The sequence below is a fragment of the Lissotriton vulgaris genome, chromosome 8 (assembly GCF_964263255.1).
Source record: "Lissotriton vulgaris chromosome 8, aLisVul1.2, whole genome shotgun sequence".
NCBI classification, from domain to species: Eukaryota; Metazoa; Chordata; class Amphibia; order Caudata; family Salamandridae; genus Lissotriton; species Lissotriton vulgaris.
In genome coordinates this window covers 531,655,354-531,674,591 of record NC_141696.1, presented here as the reverse complement: position 1 = coordinate 531,674,591, position 19,238 = coordinate 531,655,354, and the positions used below count along the sequence as shown (strand labels likewise).

At 46.4% G+C, this 19,238-nt stretch overlaps 1 protein-coding gene across 1 annotated transcript in view; it reads right to left on the bottom strand.

The window, feature by feature from the left end:
• Positions 1-19,238, bottom strand: part of TUBGCP3 (tubulin gamma complex component 3) — a 418,028-nt gene that overhangs the window by 97,544 nt on the left and 301,246 nt on the right. Inside the window, exon 15 of the mRNA XM_086934339.1 lies at positions 11,029-11,164. Within this exon, the coding sequence (XP_086790465.1) occupies positions 11,029-11,164 (136 nt within the window). The remainder of the gene's footprint in view (positions 1-11,028; positions 11,165-19,238) is intronic.

The following is a 19,238-nucleotide window of genomic DNA, read 5'->3' as shown; positions in this document are numbered from 1 at the left end:
ATGTGCATGAAGAAACTGCACTGGTTACCCATGCGTCAACGAGGAGTATTTAAATTGCTCAGCCATGCACATAAAGCAGTGTACCAAAGCAGCCAAAAAATACTCCAGGATAAAATCGAATTTTATATTCCCTCCAACGCTGGCAAGAACAATGCGTATTAAGAAAGCTAGGACCGGAGGGCGATCCTTCTAATATTTGGCGGCTAAGAAGTGGAACGAACTCTTTGGATCTACGGCTCACCTCCAACTATCTATCATTCCGGAAAAAACTAAAGACTCATCTGATCCCTAAATATTAAGAATCATCTGTGTTCACCCCTCCCATCAGCCTAACCAGTCTATTCATTATTAGCGCCTTGATATCCCTCTGGGGTGATTGCAGCGCTCTACAAGTAAATAAATTAAATTAAAGAGTGCAAAGGCTTAAACTAGACCACCACCAGTAGTAAATAAATTAAAACATATGTGAATAAAGTACAACAAAACAAACATCTCAGGGTGAAGTGTGTTTCTAAAATGCAAGATTAATGGAGCTCTTTATAGCAAGCCTTGTTTGGAAGAACACAGAAAAAAATCAAGTGGAGCTTTAAATCCTCAAAGTCCCACAAACTGAATTTGACAGAAGCCAAGGAAATTGCAAAATTCTGGATGAGCAGATCCCGCGTCAGAAGGGGGCAGTATCACTGTGAAAACATCAAAAGGTAGGCATCCTCCAGCTTATGGCGTGCATAAACTTAGAATCAGGATGCCTAGCTGCCAGTAGTAAGTTTGCCACCTTTTCCAGGATAACCTCCTAGCTAATATTGCCTCAACAACTGGCTGGGGTGCTTATGGTGGGATGACAACAACCCCCCCCCCCCCCCCCCTCCCCCAGATGGTTCAACCTTAAAGGAAGCAGAAACTCAGTGGACAAGCTAAGATCCAGAATCTTCCTTTCCCTGTCCTAAGCAATCAAACTTCCCTAATGTTGGTATTCTGAGGTTCTTAAAAATGTGAGCAAGGGTGGAAATTGGAGGAAATGTGTAGTTAAAACTGAAATAGTCCAACAGAAATACTTTTCAGTGAGACCTAGAATATTAATTCCCCTTGGGCAGATGGAAATAGTCTACAAATGAGACAAAGATTGATTTGGGCATTTCTCAGTAGGCTCAAAATGCTCTGTTCCATCTATTGGTACCGCTCAAACTCATGAGAAGACCAGGTCAGCATACCAATGTATCCACTTGATAAGTAGTTGCTAGTAAGATACTCTAAGCCATAAACCAGTTCCACACCGAGGCTTCTGATGCAAAGGTGGAATGAGCCCGTGCCCTTTGGTACAACCCATTGGTGGTGTTTGACCAGGAGAACCTGCATTGCTCACACTTGTGCCAAGGGAAGGATGACAGCTTAGTGACACTAAAATTGCTCAAAGCAACAAAGTGTTGGGCTGACCTTAGCTCTGCAGCATGCTCCACAAGCCGCTGGTTGACAGTGATCAGAGATAACCTCCACCATTAAGGAGAAAGTGTCTGTGACCTAGGCATCTCCTGCAAGCAGGCTGGCTTTGTGACATTACTACTGAAAGTTCAAATGGAAGTCTAGAAAATCACATCAGGTCCTATAATTCTTATCAAAACCGGTTCCAGTGCTACCTTAGGCCCACTGCATCAAACACATCTACGACAAACAAGAAAAAAAACACAAGGGATGAGGCCAAATAACCAAAGGAAAGATAGCATGGACATCTCTCCCTGAACTTAAATGGCGGCTGGCCTAAACCCTCCTAAGTGTAGGAAATAGCCAGTTACACTGAAATGTACAAGTTACTTACCTTCGGTAACGATGTATCTGGTAGAGACGATTCTAGCCGCAGATTCCTTAACGTAGAATTATCCCCAGGCGTTAGACTGGATCTGGAATTCTTTTGCCACAGCATGCATCTCTGTGCGTAGGGGGTAGCACCACGTGACTCCGCCCTGTCGTTGTCCGCGGACGTGACGTCTGCGAGGTCACATAAGTCCCTCCGGCGCGCTGACATCTGTTTTCTTCGGAGAACTTTCCCACACCACAACGCGGAGTCATCACAAACAAAACTGAGAATATGGGAACAGTGTGCTAAAAAATCAGGTAAACAGAAAAGGAAGAAGCAAATGATGAGGAACAGCATCATTTGGGAAAGTGCCAGGCACTGTGTTACTGAAAGTCATGGAAGGGAAAGAGCAGAGCACCACTCTGAGAAGCAACCTTGCAAAGCGAAGGCGATATCCTCCCTGGAGGCAGAAAAACACGTGAAAAATGTCCTAGACATAAAGTCTGCAACCACAATCTGTAACAGTGAAGGGCAACAAGTCCGGAACAGATGAGTAACGACAAATTACCCCAAGACAACACCATCAAGGAGGGTTGTATCCCCTGTAAAGAGCTACAGGCTGAGGCACAGCCAAGAGACCCCAACTCAGAGGACTGCAGAGCAGTCTGAAACCCCCAGCAATGAAAAAGGGAGAAGATTAGGAGTAGGCTCCACACTGGAATAACCAGGGTGTAGGGATGCAGAAGTACAAATGAACCCACCGCCCAATTACCAGAAAGGAAGTAGTGGAACAAATAAACAGAACGAAGCACCCCGCCAGGGAGGAAGTGAAAGAAGGCACTCGCAGAGGACAAAACCACCCAGAGGGAGGAGAGTGCAGAAGACCAAGCTGAAGGTCCTCGCAGAACGGGAAGGAAGGGCGGGTCGTGAAGGAATCCGCAGTGTTGGACTTGGCTCGCAGGGCAGGTTCACCCCTAGACTTTTTGCCTTATGTGTGACCCTGTGTCAGTGATTTTTGGGTCTCTGCGCACTTTCCCCTGAGTCCCAGAGTGAAAGTGCGTGCGTGTAGTATGGCTGGCCTGCCCTCCCATAGGAAATCATGGGGAATGTGTGTGTCCCTGGTAGTTCCTGATGCGTGGGGAGTGCAGGCTCGAGTTTAGTATGTGTAAACTCGTGAGAGTGAATGCTGCGAGATGGTGTCTGCGGCATGTATGTGTCTAGAAGGGAAGTGCTACTTCTGGACATTGAGATATGTGTGCAGTGAGGGTGCTGGAGCGTGATTGGCTGGAGCTGGCTGGCATGCCAGGCTCCAGGAAGTCTGGATGGGTCTGCCCGGTGGTGAGTGGGAGATTAGCATGAGTGATGTGTGGGAGGAGTGTACCTGTGTCCTGGATGGGCTGGGTTTTCCCCACACAATGCTGGCTCCGCCCCCCTGTGGTGTGTCTAACGACCCTAGCCTCCCCAGTGAATGAAATGGGTGGTTGGGCCATCAAGAGGGCTCCAGAACCAGCTGCGACTGGTTTCTCCCCCACCCTGCACCCTTAGACAAAGGATTTACTGTATAAAAAGGGGCTGTGTCCCCACTGAAGTTGTTCTACTCTTGGATCCTGCCAGAGGGGGCTTTTGCTGCTGCTGGGGCCAGGAGGATCGCCACTTGGGGTGTCTCCCTGCCTGGAGACCCAGTGTGCTGGCTCTGGCCCAGCCTTGCCCCCCTGCCTGCCTCCAGCCCCTGCTGGAGCCTTGTCCTGTCCTCTAGTGCTGGGGAGCACTGAGGACTCCTTGCCTGCCGCCTGAGAGCGCTGCTCTCTGCCCTTCAGCGCTGGGGAGCGCTGAAATCGCCTGCCTAGCGCTTGGAAAGCGCTTGATTTTGCCCCTAGCGCTGTGAGCGCTGTATTTTGTCCTGGAGGCGCTTGGGAGCGCCTGCCCTTCGTTGCTAGCGCTGCTAGCGCTTGGTGTGCACAGCCGGTGCCCACCCAGCATCTGATCGCCCCGTGTGGTGATTTGGCGGCGCGGGTGCCACCCCGCTCATTGCCGCATTGTTTTGCCCGTTTCTTGTTGATCCACGAGGGAGCCCACTCCTCGGATCACATGGGAGCCCGCCTGCCTGCCTAAGAAGCGAGCCGCCGCGCTGCCCGCGGCGACCCGGAAGTGGTTGGGAGTCCGACCAATCCTAGCGCGGCCCAGGAGAGGCCGACCGGAAGTCCCGCCTCTGTAGCTGAGCCGGGAAGAGAGAAGCTGCCGGCCGGATCCCCGAGGCTCCCCGAGTGGAGAGGAGAGCCCCGGGACCAGAGGGAGAGACCCGCCTCCGCTGGAGACCAGAGCCGGTGAGTGTGGCCGTTCTGGAGGGAGGGGCGCCGGGACACATTGTCGGTGTCCGCCCCCCCCTGCCCCCTCAGCAGCGTGACCTCGCGCCCTCGTGTTTAGAGCCTGAGAGGCTCTTGGGGGCATTTCCTGTTAGCAAGCCTTGCGAGGCTCGAATGCCGGCACCCTTGCTCGACGAGCCTGAGAGAGGCTCCAGCCTGCATTTGTTACAAGCCCAGAGAGGCTCGGAGGGGCCATTTCGTTCGTGAGCCTGCGAGGCTCTTGCAGGGCATTTGTCTTTGCTCCGGGTCCCCAGAGAGGGACCCCACAGCCCAGCGAGGCTGCACCTTTGTTGCTGGAGCCCTGAGAGGCTCAGCAGTGCCCTTGTTTGTTTAAGAGCCCCGAGAGGCTCCCCAGTTGTGCCTGGGTCCCCCGTGAGGGACCCCCCCCCCCCCCCCCCCCGCCTAGTGAGGCAGAGTCCGTTGTCTGAGAGCCTGAGAGAGGCTCAGGAGGGCCAGTTCATTGTTCTTGTCCAGAGCCCAGAGAGGCTCACCAGTGCCACAGTGGTGGTTCTTTGAGCCCAGAGAGGCTCCAACGTTGCCCTAACTTTCCCTGCTCCAGTTGCCCAGCACTTTGTGGGCAACTGCCACGTTTAGGCCCTGACATTGGGACACCGGGACAGTCACAGGTGGTGACTTGTGAGTTTGGCGCAATTGTTATTGATTTTACACCTCTGAATGTTAATACATCATGTGTTTTATCCTTGCACCCCTACAGGTATTGTGATATGTAGGTGGTTGTTTTCTCCCTAGTACAGGTGGTGCTAGTGAGGTCCTGCAACCAGTGATTACTGGTTGTGTGCTCTATGTTTATATTGTGTGCTACACTGATTTTACTTTCTAAAGTGCTATTTCTGAAAGTATTGCTTCTAAAAGTGCTGATACCCTTGACAGTGGTCCGAGTGGCCCTGTCCTGTACAAATATCCCTTGTAAATTCCGCCCGTGCCTGTTGGCACAGTGTAACAAGATGTGTGTTTTATCTGATGTATATTTATTATAATACAAAGGCTATTTTTTATATATATCCTTGTGTGGAGTGTTTCTTTGTGGTGGGCCTTGGGTGTTGTTGCTGGGGTGCGTGCGCAAATACTTAACTTACATCGCCCCCAAGTTTAGCCTTGACTGCTCGCGCCACGTTACCTAGAGGGCGAGTAGGGGTTATCTTGGCGTGTGACTCCCTTGCCCTGACCTTAGGAATGGTGATCCCTGACTGACCTCGACGCGAGTCTTGGCCAGCCAGGGTCCCGTTTCTAACATGCAGCTAGAATGGTCTCTACCAGATACATAGTTACCGAAGGTAAGTAACTTGTACATCTGACAGAGACTACTAGCCGCAGATTCCTTAACGTAGAATAGATACCCTAGCCATAACCAGCAGGGGGGGGGGGGGGTGGTCTGCAAGAGAAAACTCACCAGCTTGGAAGAACACAAGGCCCCAACAGGGAATGTGCCATTGGGACAGGAAGGACGACCCAGTCCCCACCAAGCAGAAGGGAAGGCCAGGATACCACAAACCTACCCGAGGGGCAAAGGGCATCCGCTAGAAAACCCGGAGGGACAGATGGCACCAAGAGAGTACCAAAGGAAGAAAAGAACCACCCGCAAAATCCAAGGAGAAGAGGTGGAAACTGAGGCAGAGCCCGCCTCAGGAAAACACACCCAGCGAAGGGGACAGCTGAACAGGCATCAGCCCCTAGGCAGGGGACAAGGCAGGAACGGCCCCACGGCCGAGAAGCACATACGTGAGAAAGAAGACACAGTTGTGCAAAGCTCCAGCAGAACAAGAGACAGGAGCACACTGGTACACGCCGAGGCCCACTGAGGTGGACCATAACGACGAGGCATGCGCAGCAGGCAGATGGTAAATACTCCGAAGTAGTGTGCCCAGAACAGCAACCCCCGGGAAGCGAGAATATGTAGTACAGACCTAAAGCTGTCAACCAGAACAGAGGAGAACACCAGAAATATCCTAGCCCCCTGGAACACAAGGCAGAGGACCAGGCAGAAACATCGGATAATAAGGTGGAAACACCACAACACGACGCCGTAGACGGCATGACAAAAGTCAGTCTGGTGATCCAGAGGCTGAAGCGAGCAGGCAAAAAGCACAGAAGCAATATCCCGCAGGAACAAAGGGCAAAATGTACGACAGGCAAGCCCTGTAGAAGGATAGAAACACCATCTGATACCGAGCAGGACAGAACCTGGAGCAGCGCAAGCTGCGCTAAGGCAGAAGAAAAAAGGGACTGCACCAAGCAGTATACAGTGACGCCAGAAAATGCGAGGAACCCGAGAAGGTATCCACACCTGCCCAGCTTAGGACAGAGCTATACAATAGCCAACAAGTACCCGGGAAACCGCAGCAGAGGTCAAGAACATAAGAGACCTGTGGGTATCACTGCAGGCGGCTTACCCATCAGCCAAAAAAAGAATACATAGATGGTCTAACCTGAGGACCTATACAGCTTCACTAACAGCCAAAAAACACAGAACACAAAAACTGAAGGGCTGTACCAGCAGCCAGAAGTACAGAGGGGCCAACTGAAGTACCCTGAAGGCATTCTAAGCCACACACAGCACACAGACGGGCCAACCGAAACACTAGGCCCAGAGAGGAAGGTAAGATAAACGCCTCCCATAAGACACCTGAGGACCGACAAGCCGAAGCTTGGGGAGGAGGACGGAGCCCCGCAAGGAGTCGTTGAATACCTGAGTCCGCGTGGGTGTTAAATAAAAGAATCCCATCAAAAGGCAGGTCAACAAGACGCTCCCGAATATTCTCCGGAAAGACGCTATCCCGCAACCAAGCATGGTGAAAGAGGGCCACAGAACTTGCCATAGCGCAGGCGTGAGAATCAGAGACATCCAAGGCCGAACGGAGAATAAATGCAGCTAACTCCCTACCATCCAGGACATGGTGTCGCAGATCAGCACTGACACCTTCGTGGGAGGGGCGAGACAGAAGGGACGCTGCAGAATCCCATAGGCCGGAGGTAGCCCTGGCCAACACACAAAGTGTGTTGAGCACATGCAGAGCAGCACTAGTGGAAGCAAAAATGTTAAGCCTCCAGGAGTCCAACCACCAGGCCTACCGTGACGGAGGGAGCAACACTGAAGACAAGGAAGGAAAAGCAATCTGCAGGACAGGGCCCTTTGCAGATGGGTGGGAAAAAAGACAGACTGGATTGTGCGGGGCAGGGCGGTGGAGGAGCGGCTGAGGCATCTGATCCCCCATAGCAGGACATCCGCAGGCCCCCAGAAGAGAGCTGTTGAGCGAAGCTTCAAATGGAAGAAGCGGCTCCCCTGCACCAGAGCCCTGGTCGAGAAACTCCGTTGAGTGTAGCGACCAGGTTGCTCATTTGCAAAATGCTGGTGGCTTTGGAAATGGCCCGGACAAAGGCTACACTCTCCTCCGTAGGGCGTCGTGGGGGAGAGAGCAACTCTTCTGTGGGGAGGAGAGAGCAACTCTTCTGTGGGCGAAGGCTGCAAACTAAGCCCTGCTGGAGGAAGAAACGGCCAGCCCCTGTAGGTTGAAAGACCCATGGATGAGTGAGGAGCCTGAGGGGTCTCCGGAGAAGGTGGAAAATCTTGAGGGGCAATCAACTGCAAGGTGCAGAAGAGCGGGTCCAAGGGCTGTGTCGCAGAGACGTCGTAGAACCAGTCCTTGAAACCGCCAGGGAAAAGGCAACGACGTGGCGTCCAGTCTCCGATGAAGAGGAGACAAGGAGACGACAATCCTCCGGAGAGGAAGGAACATCCGGAGAAGAGTCAACGATCTGACGTCAGGACGGCGCTGGGGAGTCCGCCATGGCCACCGGTGCATCCTCAATTCCCACCGAAGTGTCAACCAGGGGTGAAGAGTCGCCCACCACGTGCCTCATAGGAGAAAGGGGCAGGGTAGGTGCCGAAGCAGCTCTACCTCAGACGAGGCAGCCACTTGCGCAGAGGACCGAGAGGAACTCGGGGAGGCACCCCGGGTCCCGGCCTCCACACGTGGCGCCGCCAGGGCCGGGAAGGAAAGCCGCCGGCGCCGGAAGGGCGTCTGCTCGGCCTCCGGTAAGACCGCTTCCTGCCCAGAGGACCGAGGGGGACTCTGGGACGAGCCATGAGTCCCGGCGACCTCCTGAGACACCACAGGGAACCCCGCTGGGTTTTGCAGCGAGGTAGGGGCGCCTTGGGTCCGAGAGGGGAACCCCGTAGGGCCGCACCTTGACACCACTCTTCCAAAACCTGAAGCCGAACTAGTCAGCCCCGGGGGCGAATCGGCCGGCAAGTCCGTGAAAGGCCCAGCGAATGGTGAGGGATCTGTGGACGTCTCAGGAAGAGAAGGGTTCCCCAAAGAAGCCTGCAGAGCCGTGGCGTAGGCCTTCATTTGGGCCCTAGTCGCCCCAAGGCCAGGAAACGGCAGATAGGGTGGCGACGGCACACGTCCCAAGAGGAACCGCGCCCTCTGCAGAACTAGGACAAGGCCTCTGTGACAAACTGCAGGACTTACCGACGGGCAAGCAACGCCCGTGGGGGCCTCGGTGAAGGACGATGCCGCAGCCGGAATTGGCGGCTTCTGGACCCTTCCGAAGGAGGGGACGGACGCTGTGATGAGACCGATCTGGACAATTTCGTCTGATGCTCCCGCCGGGGCTTCGGCTTGAGATGCTGACAAGTGTTGCAGTCCGTAGAATCATGGTGCTCGCCAGACACCACATACAAATAGGGAGAGGGTCCGTCGCCAACATCGGACGCGTACAAGAAGCGCACGTCTTGAAACCCGAAGGCATTGCACACGGTTGCCAGCGCAAAGGCATTAAAAGAGGCCTGAAAACAGGTCAAGAGAACTCACTCCGGATCAGTGTTGCACGCTGAAAAGAAGGAAACTGATGTCAGCACGCCGGGGTGGGACTTATGTGACCTCACTGAGGTCACATCCGCGGACGTCAGGGCGGAGTCAGGTGGTGCTGCCCCCTGGCGCGCAGAGATGCTGTAGCAAAAATTTTCTGGATCCAGTCTCACACCTGGGGATAATTCTACGTTAAAGAATCTGCGGCTAGTAGTCTATCAGATAAAGCTGAGCTGCTGGCAACGTGCCAAATTCAAAACCTGAGTTTATGAGAAAGTCAGCAGCCATGGACGGAGATAGAAATAGCAACGGCTCATGTATGCAGATGGACCACAGACATCACCACAACCTTAGTGAAGACTCTAAACACACACACCAAAGCAAAAGGAGGGGCAGAAAACTAAGCAACGTTAACCCAAACTATTTCTGGAGGCAGTTTGGAAAACTGAAATAACCATCTTGGAGGTCCAAGGACACCCAGCAACTCATAGGGTGCGAACACCAGGATCCCCCAGAAGGTGCCACTGGTTTGCACTTGTCCTAGTGCAAAAACTTGATCACGCTTGAGATCAGACCTGAAATAGTAGGGTACTTGGACAAGTTTCGGCAGCTACAAGGACAAGATAGAAGGAAAGTATGTCAGGGAGACCTGGAAACAGAGTGATTTCTACTTGAGCTTTGATGGCAAAGGAGAGCAGGAGGACCAGTGAGTCATTTTCTTATTCGGATTAATCCAATAAAAGAGAATTCTACTTCCAGTCTTCCGAACATCTATTATGAGAGATGTCCGATTCAAAGTTTTGTTCCATCAGATTGCCTGGCAAGCACAGCAGGTCTCAGAGTTTTGACCGACTCACTGACATCTACCATGAAGACTGTTCATATACTTTCAGTTACTACAACTCACAAACAGGCTAAAGGCATTCCACAGTGGAAACATGGCACCATCATCAAAGCTGCAAATTAAAACTCAAAAATCCAAATAAATTGTCAAAGAGAAAGATTAGAGAAAGGATAGAGCTACAGATCCTAGGAAGCCTTGGTGTGTAAAACCATGAAAGACTTCCTGAATGTTAGGTGACACCTTTTTGTGCCTATACCATATCATATCCCATGTGGCACGGACTGCTTTTCACCCCATGACCATACGGGACCACCTAACAGCTATTGCTGGGATAAATATTTCACAAACCATAGAATTCTGCACGATGAAGTTGCCATTAGACTATTTCTCAATCAAAAAAATCATACCTATCTTTGGATGAAGCAAGAGATGTGGAAGCACAAGGTCGATGAATCAATCATGGAAAACAGTAAAGTTTAACTATACCTGTTCATTTTTTAACGTTACAGTCAAGTGTACTAATTTTGATATTATTTATCGTTTTAATTTTAGTTGGAAATGCTTTTACTTGACTGTCATATTTACTTGTTCTAGTTATGTTTAAATGCATCGCTATCGAACTGTCGCAACAGTTAATCTATGTAACTATAAAGCGCTCTGGTATCCCATTGGGTCATGTTTGAGCTATATAAAATCCTGAATAAATAAATACAATTATTTTTATTGAAAATTTAAAGAGCAGTGTCAACTAGAAATAACAATTGTGAGGAAATGAGTACAGCAACTAGTCCTGCCATCTCAAGAGACATACAATTATACAATAAAAAAAGTCTATTTTATATAAAATGAAAGTGGCGGTAAAGGGGGAAAAAGAACAAGAGTAGAAAAAGGTAGGGGGAAATAGAAAAGAGGTGATGGAGGGAGAAGAGGAGAGAAAGATTCAATTAAGGTATTGAGTACGAGGAGAGAAAGGTCACACCAGAAGATTAAATATGATTTATACTGGTTACCTTTCACTACCTTTCTCTCCTCGCACTCATCAACACCTGATAATTTTTAACCACAGCACTGATTTAATATTTTTCTGCATTCCTTCTGCTGTTAGAATTAGACTTCCCTCTCTCCAAAATGGTAAGCAAAATAAAATGTAATACAGAAGCCACTAAAAGTTCTGACATTTAAAAAGGACATTTTTACCTCCAGGAGTCGGACATCCAACCGTTTAAGTATTTCAGGATTGTCAAATTGTGCATTTGTTGCTCTAACAGCTGTTTCCAGGATTCCAGTGAGGTTATGCTGATACAGAGTAGTAGCCGGTCTCACAAGTTCAGGCCTGGAAGGGAAAATCGAAACAATGCTGAAAATTGAATATTGGGTTTTAGACAGAACAAACTGATGCATTTGCGTTACAAAGATATAAACATGAAGTTCAAAACGTAAAAGGGCAATATCAGTGTCAGAATTTTTAAAAAGACAGCATGGTCTCCGACAGTAACTTTATTGTCCTATCAAGATTAAGCTATTCATCTCCTGATTCGGTCCCTCGACTTAGAGAATCGGATCTCAGAACTTCAAGTTCTCCATGAGCCTTGTCAGTAACAAGAAAGCAGTGGTCAAGATTTGGATCAGTCTTGGAGCCTGAAACCTTTCAATTAAAGACCGGCTCCTAATGGTATCTCTACAGGTAGCTCAATAGTCTCCTTTCATTTCTCATAAGTTAGGTCTGATGGTAGTTACACAAACAGTCCAGAGTAAGACTCTGGTCACAGCTTCCTGCTACTGGCTGACCAGTTTACTTCCTGGAACATTTGTGTGCACATAGAAGGATGATATCACTTGCTTAATGTCCACAACGGCCCCAACAGCGCTGGGATGCCTGGCTTCACCTTGGGGGTGCCCAGGAGTGGGCATTCCACAGGGAAAAACCAGGAAGGGTTCCTAAGCGGTATACGGACAGCGCCGAGACACCTCCGTTGGAGGTAGCTGTGCGCTTTACAAATGGCATTTACATTTACTTATGAAGGTTTCAGGTAGCAAGAAGCTCTGTAAATATCCACTGACGCGGACTGAAAGAAGCACAGTACAAAGAAGGTGTATTGTCCTTTCTCTGGCCCCAGTTTCACTTTTATATCCTATCCGTTGAATGGAGTCTCTCCCACAAATTACCTGTGCAGGGGGCGGGGAATGGGGGAGGGAGGAGTTGGCACTAGACTGAACGCTTTTGAAGGTATGCGGCAGAGCATACAAGCGAGGTAGAGTATATCATGTGTGCAGACACACTGTGTTGTAGACTGTTTACAAAGTTGATGAAAAACGTGGTAGTTTCAGATACACTTTATTGTTCCATCATAATTAATGTTGATGATGGCTTTTAGACACACTGGGCCAAAGAGACCAATGGTCTAAATGCAACATTTTCTGAAAATCTTACACTACAACTGTATCGGCACACTGATTTGCTTTTCATTTCATATTTTTAACAGTACTATTACAACACTATAGAGGGGTAGTATCTACACAGTATTTCAACACCTGTTTGATCAATCTTAGATTCAGAAAATAAACAGAACGTAGGTCCAGGTAAAGTTTTCAAAACAAGTGTTGACTCTAGAATAGTAACAAGTATTGGGAGATTGTCAAATTGTGTGCATTAGTGATACACTGAGACCACCATTAATATTTCTAGATTCATTTATTGATCGTAGAACCTTATAGATAAATATTACATTTGCTGGGGAAACATGGGCCCAATTAAGGAGACTGCAAAAATAGTTTCTCGTTTAAGTGCATAAGGTTACAAAGTGCTCAGACCTTTTTGACCAATTGGACAACTTTAGCTGAAACTCCAAAGCATTTTCTTGACAAGCGATTTTTAGGGAAACTTCACTTTCTTTTCCAACTACACGTTGTGGGGTGCAAAGGAAACTCAAATGTGTTATTTATCCAGGGGGGCTTAGAAAACCCCCTAATACTGCAATGTTTATTTAAAAAGTAGAAAAATAGGCTGTGCAAAAAATGTGATTTTTATCTACAACTGTATTAATGGAAAAGTGGTCCCATGGGAATCATTTATAACTATATCAAATATGAAAAAGGTCAAGGAATGAAGTACCAAGGCTATAAACGTTTAATTCAAATAGAAAAAAACAATGATTGTCAGTCAAACTCAGTTTATTCGGTTAATTTAAACCATAAAAGCATACTAAAAATATAGAAGTACACAATAAAAAGTATTTCCTTGATATTAGTGTCAAATACATCACAGAATATTGAAGACAGAATCTAATTCATCAAATTGCACATGATGAGAAGAGAATAATAAAAATGTCATGCAATATCGAACAAGGGTACTCATGTTCCTTTCCTCCTGAGTCAAACAGCTGCGGTAAAAAGCTAGCTATGTTAAACGTTTCCCAGACATTGTTAAGCATTTGTAAATACATAAAAGCAGGTCTGGCCTGAATAAAACCTTTGTCTTTTAAAATAGGTAATATAAACCGTTTCCTGATATGCAAAAAGTAATCACAAAATAAAACAAAATGCATCGAATCTTGAGTAGAAAAGTTGTCACACGTACAGACTGCCATGTCCTCCAGCTTATTCCATCCCCTTGATTCAGAAAGAATTAAGTGCAACTGGTTCAATCTGAATCGGACCAAGAGGAAACAATGGTGCTGATTAGTTACAATAGTGAGATATGGCTCAATCGTTTGTGATGTACATAGCAATTGATGAGCACGCACAAGGGGTTTATTTAATTCCTTGGCCTCTCTCACATTGTAATATAATAAGGTAGGTACTTTTAACCGGATGTATGTCAGTACAACGCGATCTAAAAGATTGCAGTACTTGACACTGCGGGCATTACAACGACTTGCGCTGGAGGGCGCGGATTTTGGAATATTATAATTTTATATTCCAACACCAGTCCACGTAACAGTAGGGAAGGTGTTGGAATATAAAATTACAACATTCCTTGTCCAACAGCGCCATCCAGCGCAAGTCGTAGTAACGACTTCCGTTGTAATGGCATCGTTGTAAAGGCACTGCGGTGTAAACACTGTTGTAGACGATGTTTACCCTTTTAACCCAGACCATATCTGTTTTTATGAGTTTTTCTGGGGTCTTCCCAAATAAATTGCAGATTTTTTAACAAGGATTCAAAATTAATTCGAATGACCGCAAGACGCCCATGGAACAGAACATACATATATATATTTATTAAACAGTGGTGGTTGCCACGGTGTTATGGTCCAGATGTATATTTAATTGAAAAGGCATTTTTTGTTGGCCTATAAATTTGACTAAGTTGACATCCTCGCATGAAAACTGGTAAATTTCTAGTTTAGTCTCCTAAGGACTAGTATGCGGATTTACATGCATATCCGCAAAGGGGGAACAGTTGCGGGGGGAGGGGATGAAAAAAACACATAAGAGTTTTCCAATTTTAGCTTCCTATAGGAAAATTCTCATGCCTACAGCCCAAATGCCTTAAGAGATTTACACCAGGCTTAGCATAAAACCAGAACTTTACTCAAAGTATGCTTTTGTCGGTTTGGTGTAAATATGTTAAGTAGTTTTTGAGATACTGGTGTTTAAAAAAGTTGCACAGCAGGCTTTAAAGGGTTAACGATTTTGAATAGCTCTGCCGTCTGGGATTTGTGAAATATTTATAGGTATGGGAATGAAAAAAGAGCGGATCAGGTAAAAAGGGAGCCTTTTTGACCATTGTCACTTTCAGAAGCGCAATTCTAAAGTGGGAACGGTGGTACGGCGAGAACTGATTGGCTGCCACAAGAGAAAAATTTCTCTTGTGGCAGTCATTTCAGGATTAAAAGCCTGGTCCTCATGAATAATAAAAGCAAGCATTTGCAAAGCCAATAGGTTTCAACTATGAGCGATCTATTGGCTTTGTCAATGCTTGTATTACTATTGTTTTGGAAAATTCAGGGAATATGAACTTTTGGATTATGTGCTTAAGCGCTTTTCTATTACTTACACATGTTGTTTTCTGTTTGAAGAAGAGGGGTGGGTAATCATCAGAGCGGGAGGAGGGGCTTTTTTTTAAAAGCAGGGGGGTTGTTAAAAACAATGGCGGGGTGGGAATTGGGTTAACACAACTACAGTTATCGATGGCAGAGCTGTCGACCTTATAACTGGGCAAGCGGGTTTAAATCTTGGAATCAGCTCTACATCCTATGATCCTAGTCAAATGACTTAATTCCTCTGTGTATAATTGGGGAAAAAACAAAAGAAACGTGTCTATGTGTAATGTATGGGAGTAGGACATGGTGGGTTAAAAGCAGATATAGGGGTGTTAAACGAAAAAAGTTCTGCTGCTTGGGAGCAGGGGCTAAGCTACATAAACACTATAAAAATATGCACACTGTCTGCTTGTGCTGATGGCTTTGCTAGTTTTGTGTAAACATCTACTGTACTTTCCGGCGTATAAGACTGGGAGTATAAGACTACCCCCCCTACTTTTCTTGTGAAAATATAGGGTGTTGGCTATACTCGCCGTATAAGACTACCCCTCTTCCAGGGGGCCAAGACTCCAGTGCCTGCTCTGCCGTGCTCCACTTCGCCGCGAGTGACGCCCATGGTGTTTCTGAGACTGTGGGGGACACTGGCAATTAATGTTCGTAATTGAGGATCTACAGACCTCATTCAGGCACTCTATTTCTTTGCAGTGAAATATGTTCCAGTGTTCATAGACGTAAGCAAGCAAAGAAGAGAGCTGTGTGTAAATATGCCTGGCTCCTGGACGACTCCTGATTGTGCATGACATGTGAGCAGTTCAGAAGCCCAGAGCATTGTTCATCTGCAGACGGCCATAATTGTATGCACTTGGAAAAGACACAGCGGAAGGAAAGGGCAGAATGCCTTGTGAGGCTCACTTCTCTCACCGCTTATGGCGCAGTAGAAGTGCGGGCACAAATGTCAAACAGAATTGAAGAAACCAAAAAAAAGCCATCTGACGAAATAAAAAAAACACAATTTCGATAACAAATTCCGAAAGCAGGCTTTAAAAGATGCAGGATGTGGCGTCATGTGTACGCACGCTGGTTAGGAGGCAAAATAAATACCGCTTTTTGGCACGCTGGCCCCTTGGAAAGAAATATTAACCTTGACAAAATGAGCTTTGTTACAATGCTAATTAAATAATGTATAAATCCCGGTTTTCCGCAGAGCTCTCTCAACTACCTTACAAAGAGCAATGAAGCAATGCATTAGTTGTATGGTCCCGCCCAGACAGCAGTCCAGAGCACTGTAGTACCTTCTGCAGAGGGCGCCTTCAATAGCAACTGACCTCTGCCATCGATCTATGGGGATTTTCAAGGGTTAAAAAGTAGTCTTATATGCCAGAAAATACGGTAGATATACGAACTGGCATGACTGATGCTGGGTAGAGTTTGGATATAGGATTTAGATTAGTTTTCGGTCTGCAGCCCTAACACAAGTACAAACAATGGATTGGTCTGGTAGATAGCAAGTACTTTAAAGCTGAAATATAAATACGGCAAAGCCCAGTGAACCAATCTAAAAAAGGAAGCTTCATAACATACGTAAGCAACAAGTAAACATAAATAATGGGTGGAATAGAGTGTTTGCAGGTGCGGTGAGTATTATGCATGTGGGCCAGGAACACACATAAAACACATGGAAAACTTATTAAAGGAAAGCTGACTAATTTCATTTTTGGGTGGTTCTAATTCAGGGATGTGGAATTCCTATAGCCCAACGCCCAGGACATATTGTTGCGGTCAAGGGCAACAAGTTTTAATGTGCATTTTGTCCAGTTTGCAGTACCACATTAAGGGCCAGGGAAGGGCACAGCCTGAAGTCAGGTTATTATTTGTGTGCCTATTTTAATGCTGTTCAAAATTGTATTTATGATTCATTAATTGAAAGCCTTTATTATTAGGGTGAGCGCTCTAAGTAAATGTAAGTTCTGACTGCACTACTGACAGTGGTTACAGTATAAAAATGTGTACTCACAGTTTCAAAGTTTAGCTATATGAGGCTTTGCATAATGCTCCTAGAATGCTCTGATTAGATGCAAATATTTGCAGAAGCTTGAGCGAAAGATTAATGACTTTGCTTTCAATATAAAATGTTCCTAAAAAAATGAAAGTAGGAAAAAAATACATTTTGCTAAACTACTGTGAAATTCAGGTAGAGTTTATTTGCAGCATCATTTAGTAAAATGTGTTGATGCATGCTAGTATTTCGCAAAAATAATCATATTGGAAAATCAGTGTAACCAGTTTCAATAAGATTATGAGAAACCTAGAAATAAACAAGTATTGGCAAAGCCAGTAGGTCTGAAATTAGTGTCAGCTTTTTAATTTTGCCAATACGTGACTTGTTTTGGCATGGTTTTGTAAAGCCTTCTTGATGTGAGAGCTGCCGGGCCCTCACCATTATAACAAACATTGGCAAAAGCAAAACAAAATTGGTCTAAAAAAGCACACACTGCCAAATTAGTTACTGCCACTGAACAAAACTACTTTGTGTGCCAATATACTCCGTGTGAAAGAGCTTAATGCCGTCACTCACAGTGAAGCCAGCCGATACAGGGAGAGAGAATTTTAATAAACACAAAAGGTTGTGGTTAACGCCAGCCCAAATTAGGGGCCCTATTATTAAAGAAAGTCTCCAAGTGCACCCTCGGTATATGTCCTTGCATTAAGTGCAGCTATATGGCTTTCGTGAATTTACAAGAATTTATAAAAGTAGGGCAAGAAATGTACTCCTGGAAAATTTGTGAACTGCAGTTTATCATGACCAAATATGCATGTGTAGATTTGCTCATGCGAAAACCCGAGTGTTTGCAAGGTCATTTTCCCATCAATCACCTGTTTCCCAACTCTGGAAGAAGGTTTAGGTCTGCCATGGTCAGGAGTAAATTTCCAACATTTCTCAGTATTGGAAAAGATTAGAGAAGAGTTGTTGAAAACCCTTAAAACATGCAAGTTAGAAGATTTGCACGGACTTAAAGGGCATTCCAACCCTGGAACCATTGCTTACCACTACCTTCTGTCCCAGTATGTAGATCTGCAGAAACATGGCAACATAAAGGGATTGCCAGCATTCAAGAACCACTATGGTATGAGCACTGGCATAATCAGAGAGGCTATATAAGCTCTTATATAATGAGATTGTTGCCATAATGTGTCACCGAACCACATGGCACCAAAGGGACAACTGGATTTTGTTAAAGGACAAGTAGATTTATGAAGTATGCAAATAGTGGTTCTGTCGGATTGAACTCAATCTCTTTGCTCAATAGCTACTTGGCTCAGTATTTTTTCATATATACTTTTTCTTTTAAAAAAACATGTAAATACTTTAAAGAACAATGCACACACCAAACGTTTTTTCTGTAAGCAAAGTTGTAATTATTCAATCACTTTGCAAAGCTTTTTTTCTTTTTTCAACATTAAAAGATCGGTTGTCCATACAAATTGAAAATGTAATGACAATAAATAAGTGCAGCAGTGAATAAACCTGATCTGTGACTAATGGTGACTAATCTAGTGATACATTTTCGTGTAAATGCAATTAGAAACAAAGGTCCAGCATTTAACTTCAATTTCCTCAAACAGTATAGTAATTCATATTTTTCTGTTGAGATGCAGTGAGGACCAATTGGTGGATTAGCGTCGACGTTTCGACCCAGCGGTATGGTGCCGGTTTATGAGCAACCGTTTCGGGTCTTCATCAGGACAAAAGGGGGACAACCTTAAGGAAAGAGACAGAGGTGTCTTTACTCGTGACCTCCGTGGGATGATTATTCTCTCCTATATTGAAGCGTGGTATCTTCGTAAATGAATTTATCACCGTCCGGTGACGAATTCGGGTTTGAAGTGCCGCAGCCGCGATCACTTGAGGAGCATGACAGCAGACGTCTGTATCTCTCTCCCGTTCACGAGTCAATGGATTTATGAAGCAACTTGCCCTATGGACAAGTAGATATTTTAATAAATTCCACACCCCTTTAATTTATGCCTCCTCCATGAGACTGGGGAAGCGGGTTCCAGTCTCTGCGTCGGCTCAACATCCTGTGACCCTGGGCAAATCATGTAATCCTGTCGCGCGTAATAGAAAAAACGGCCAAAAAACTATATGAAAGTGTGTGTAATGTAAATGGTGCTCATGTAAAGCACTCCAATACCTTTGGCGACAGGAGAGGGTGCAGGACGTGGCTGAAGCAGGCAGGGGCAGGTGGGGGGAGTGGATTAAACAACAAAGAACAGGGAGTAGGACGTGGTGAGTTAAGGGGGTGGGTTTTCTTAAAAACAATGGCGGTAAGTGGGGGATGGTGGGTTAGAACACCAAGGAGAGAAGACGGCAAGCAGATGCACTCTTATAGAGAGCTCGATAACAAATTTAAAAGAAAAGTA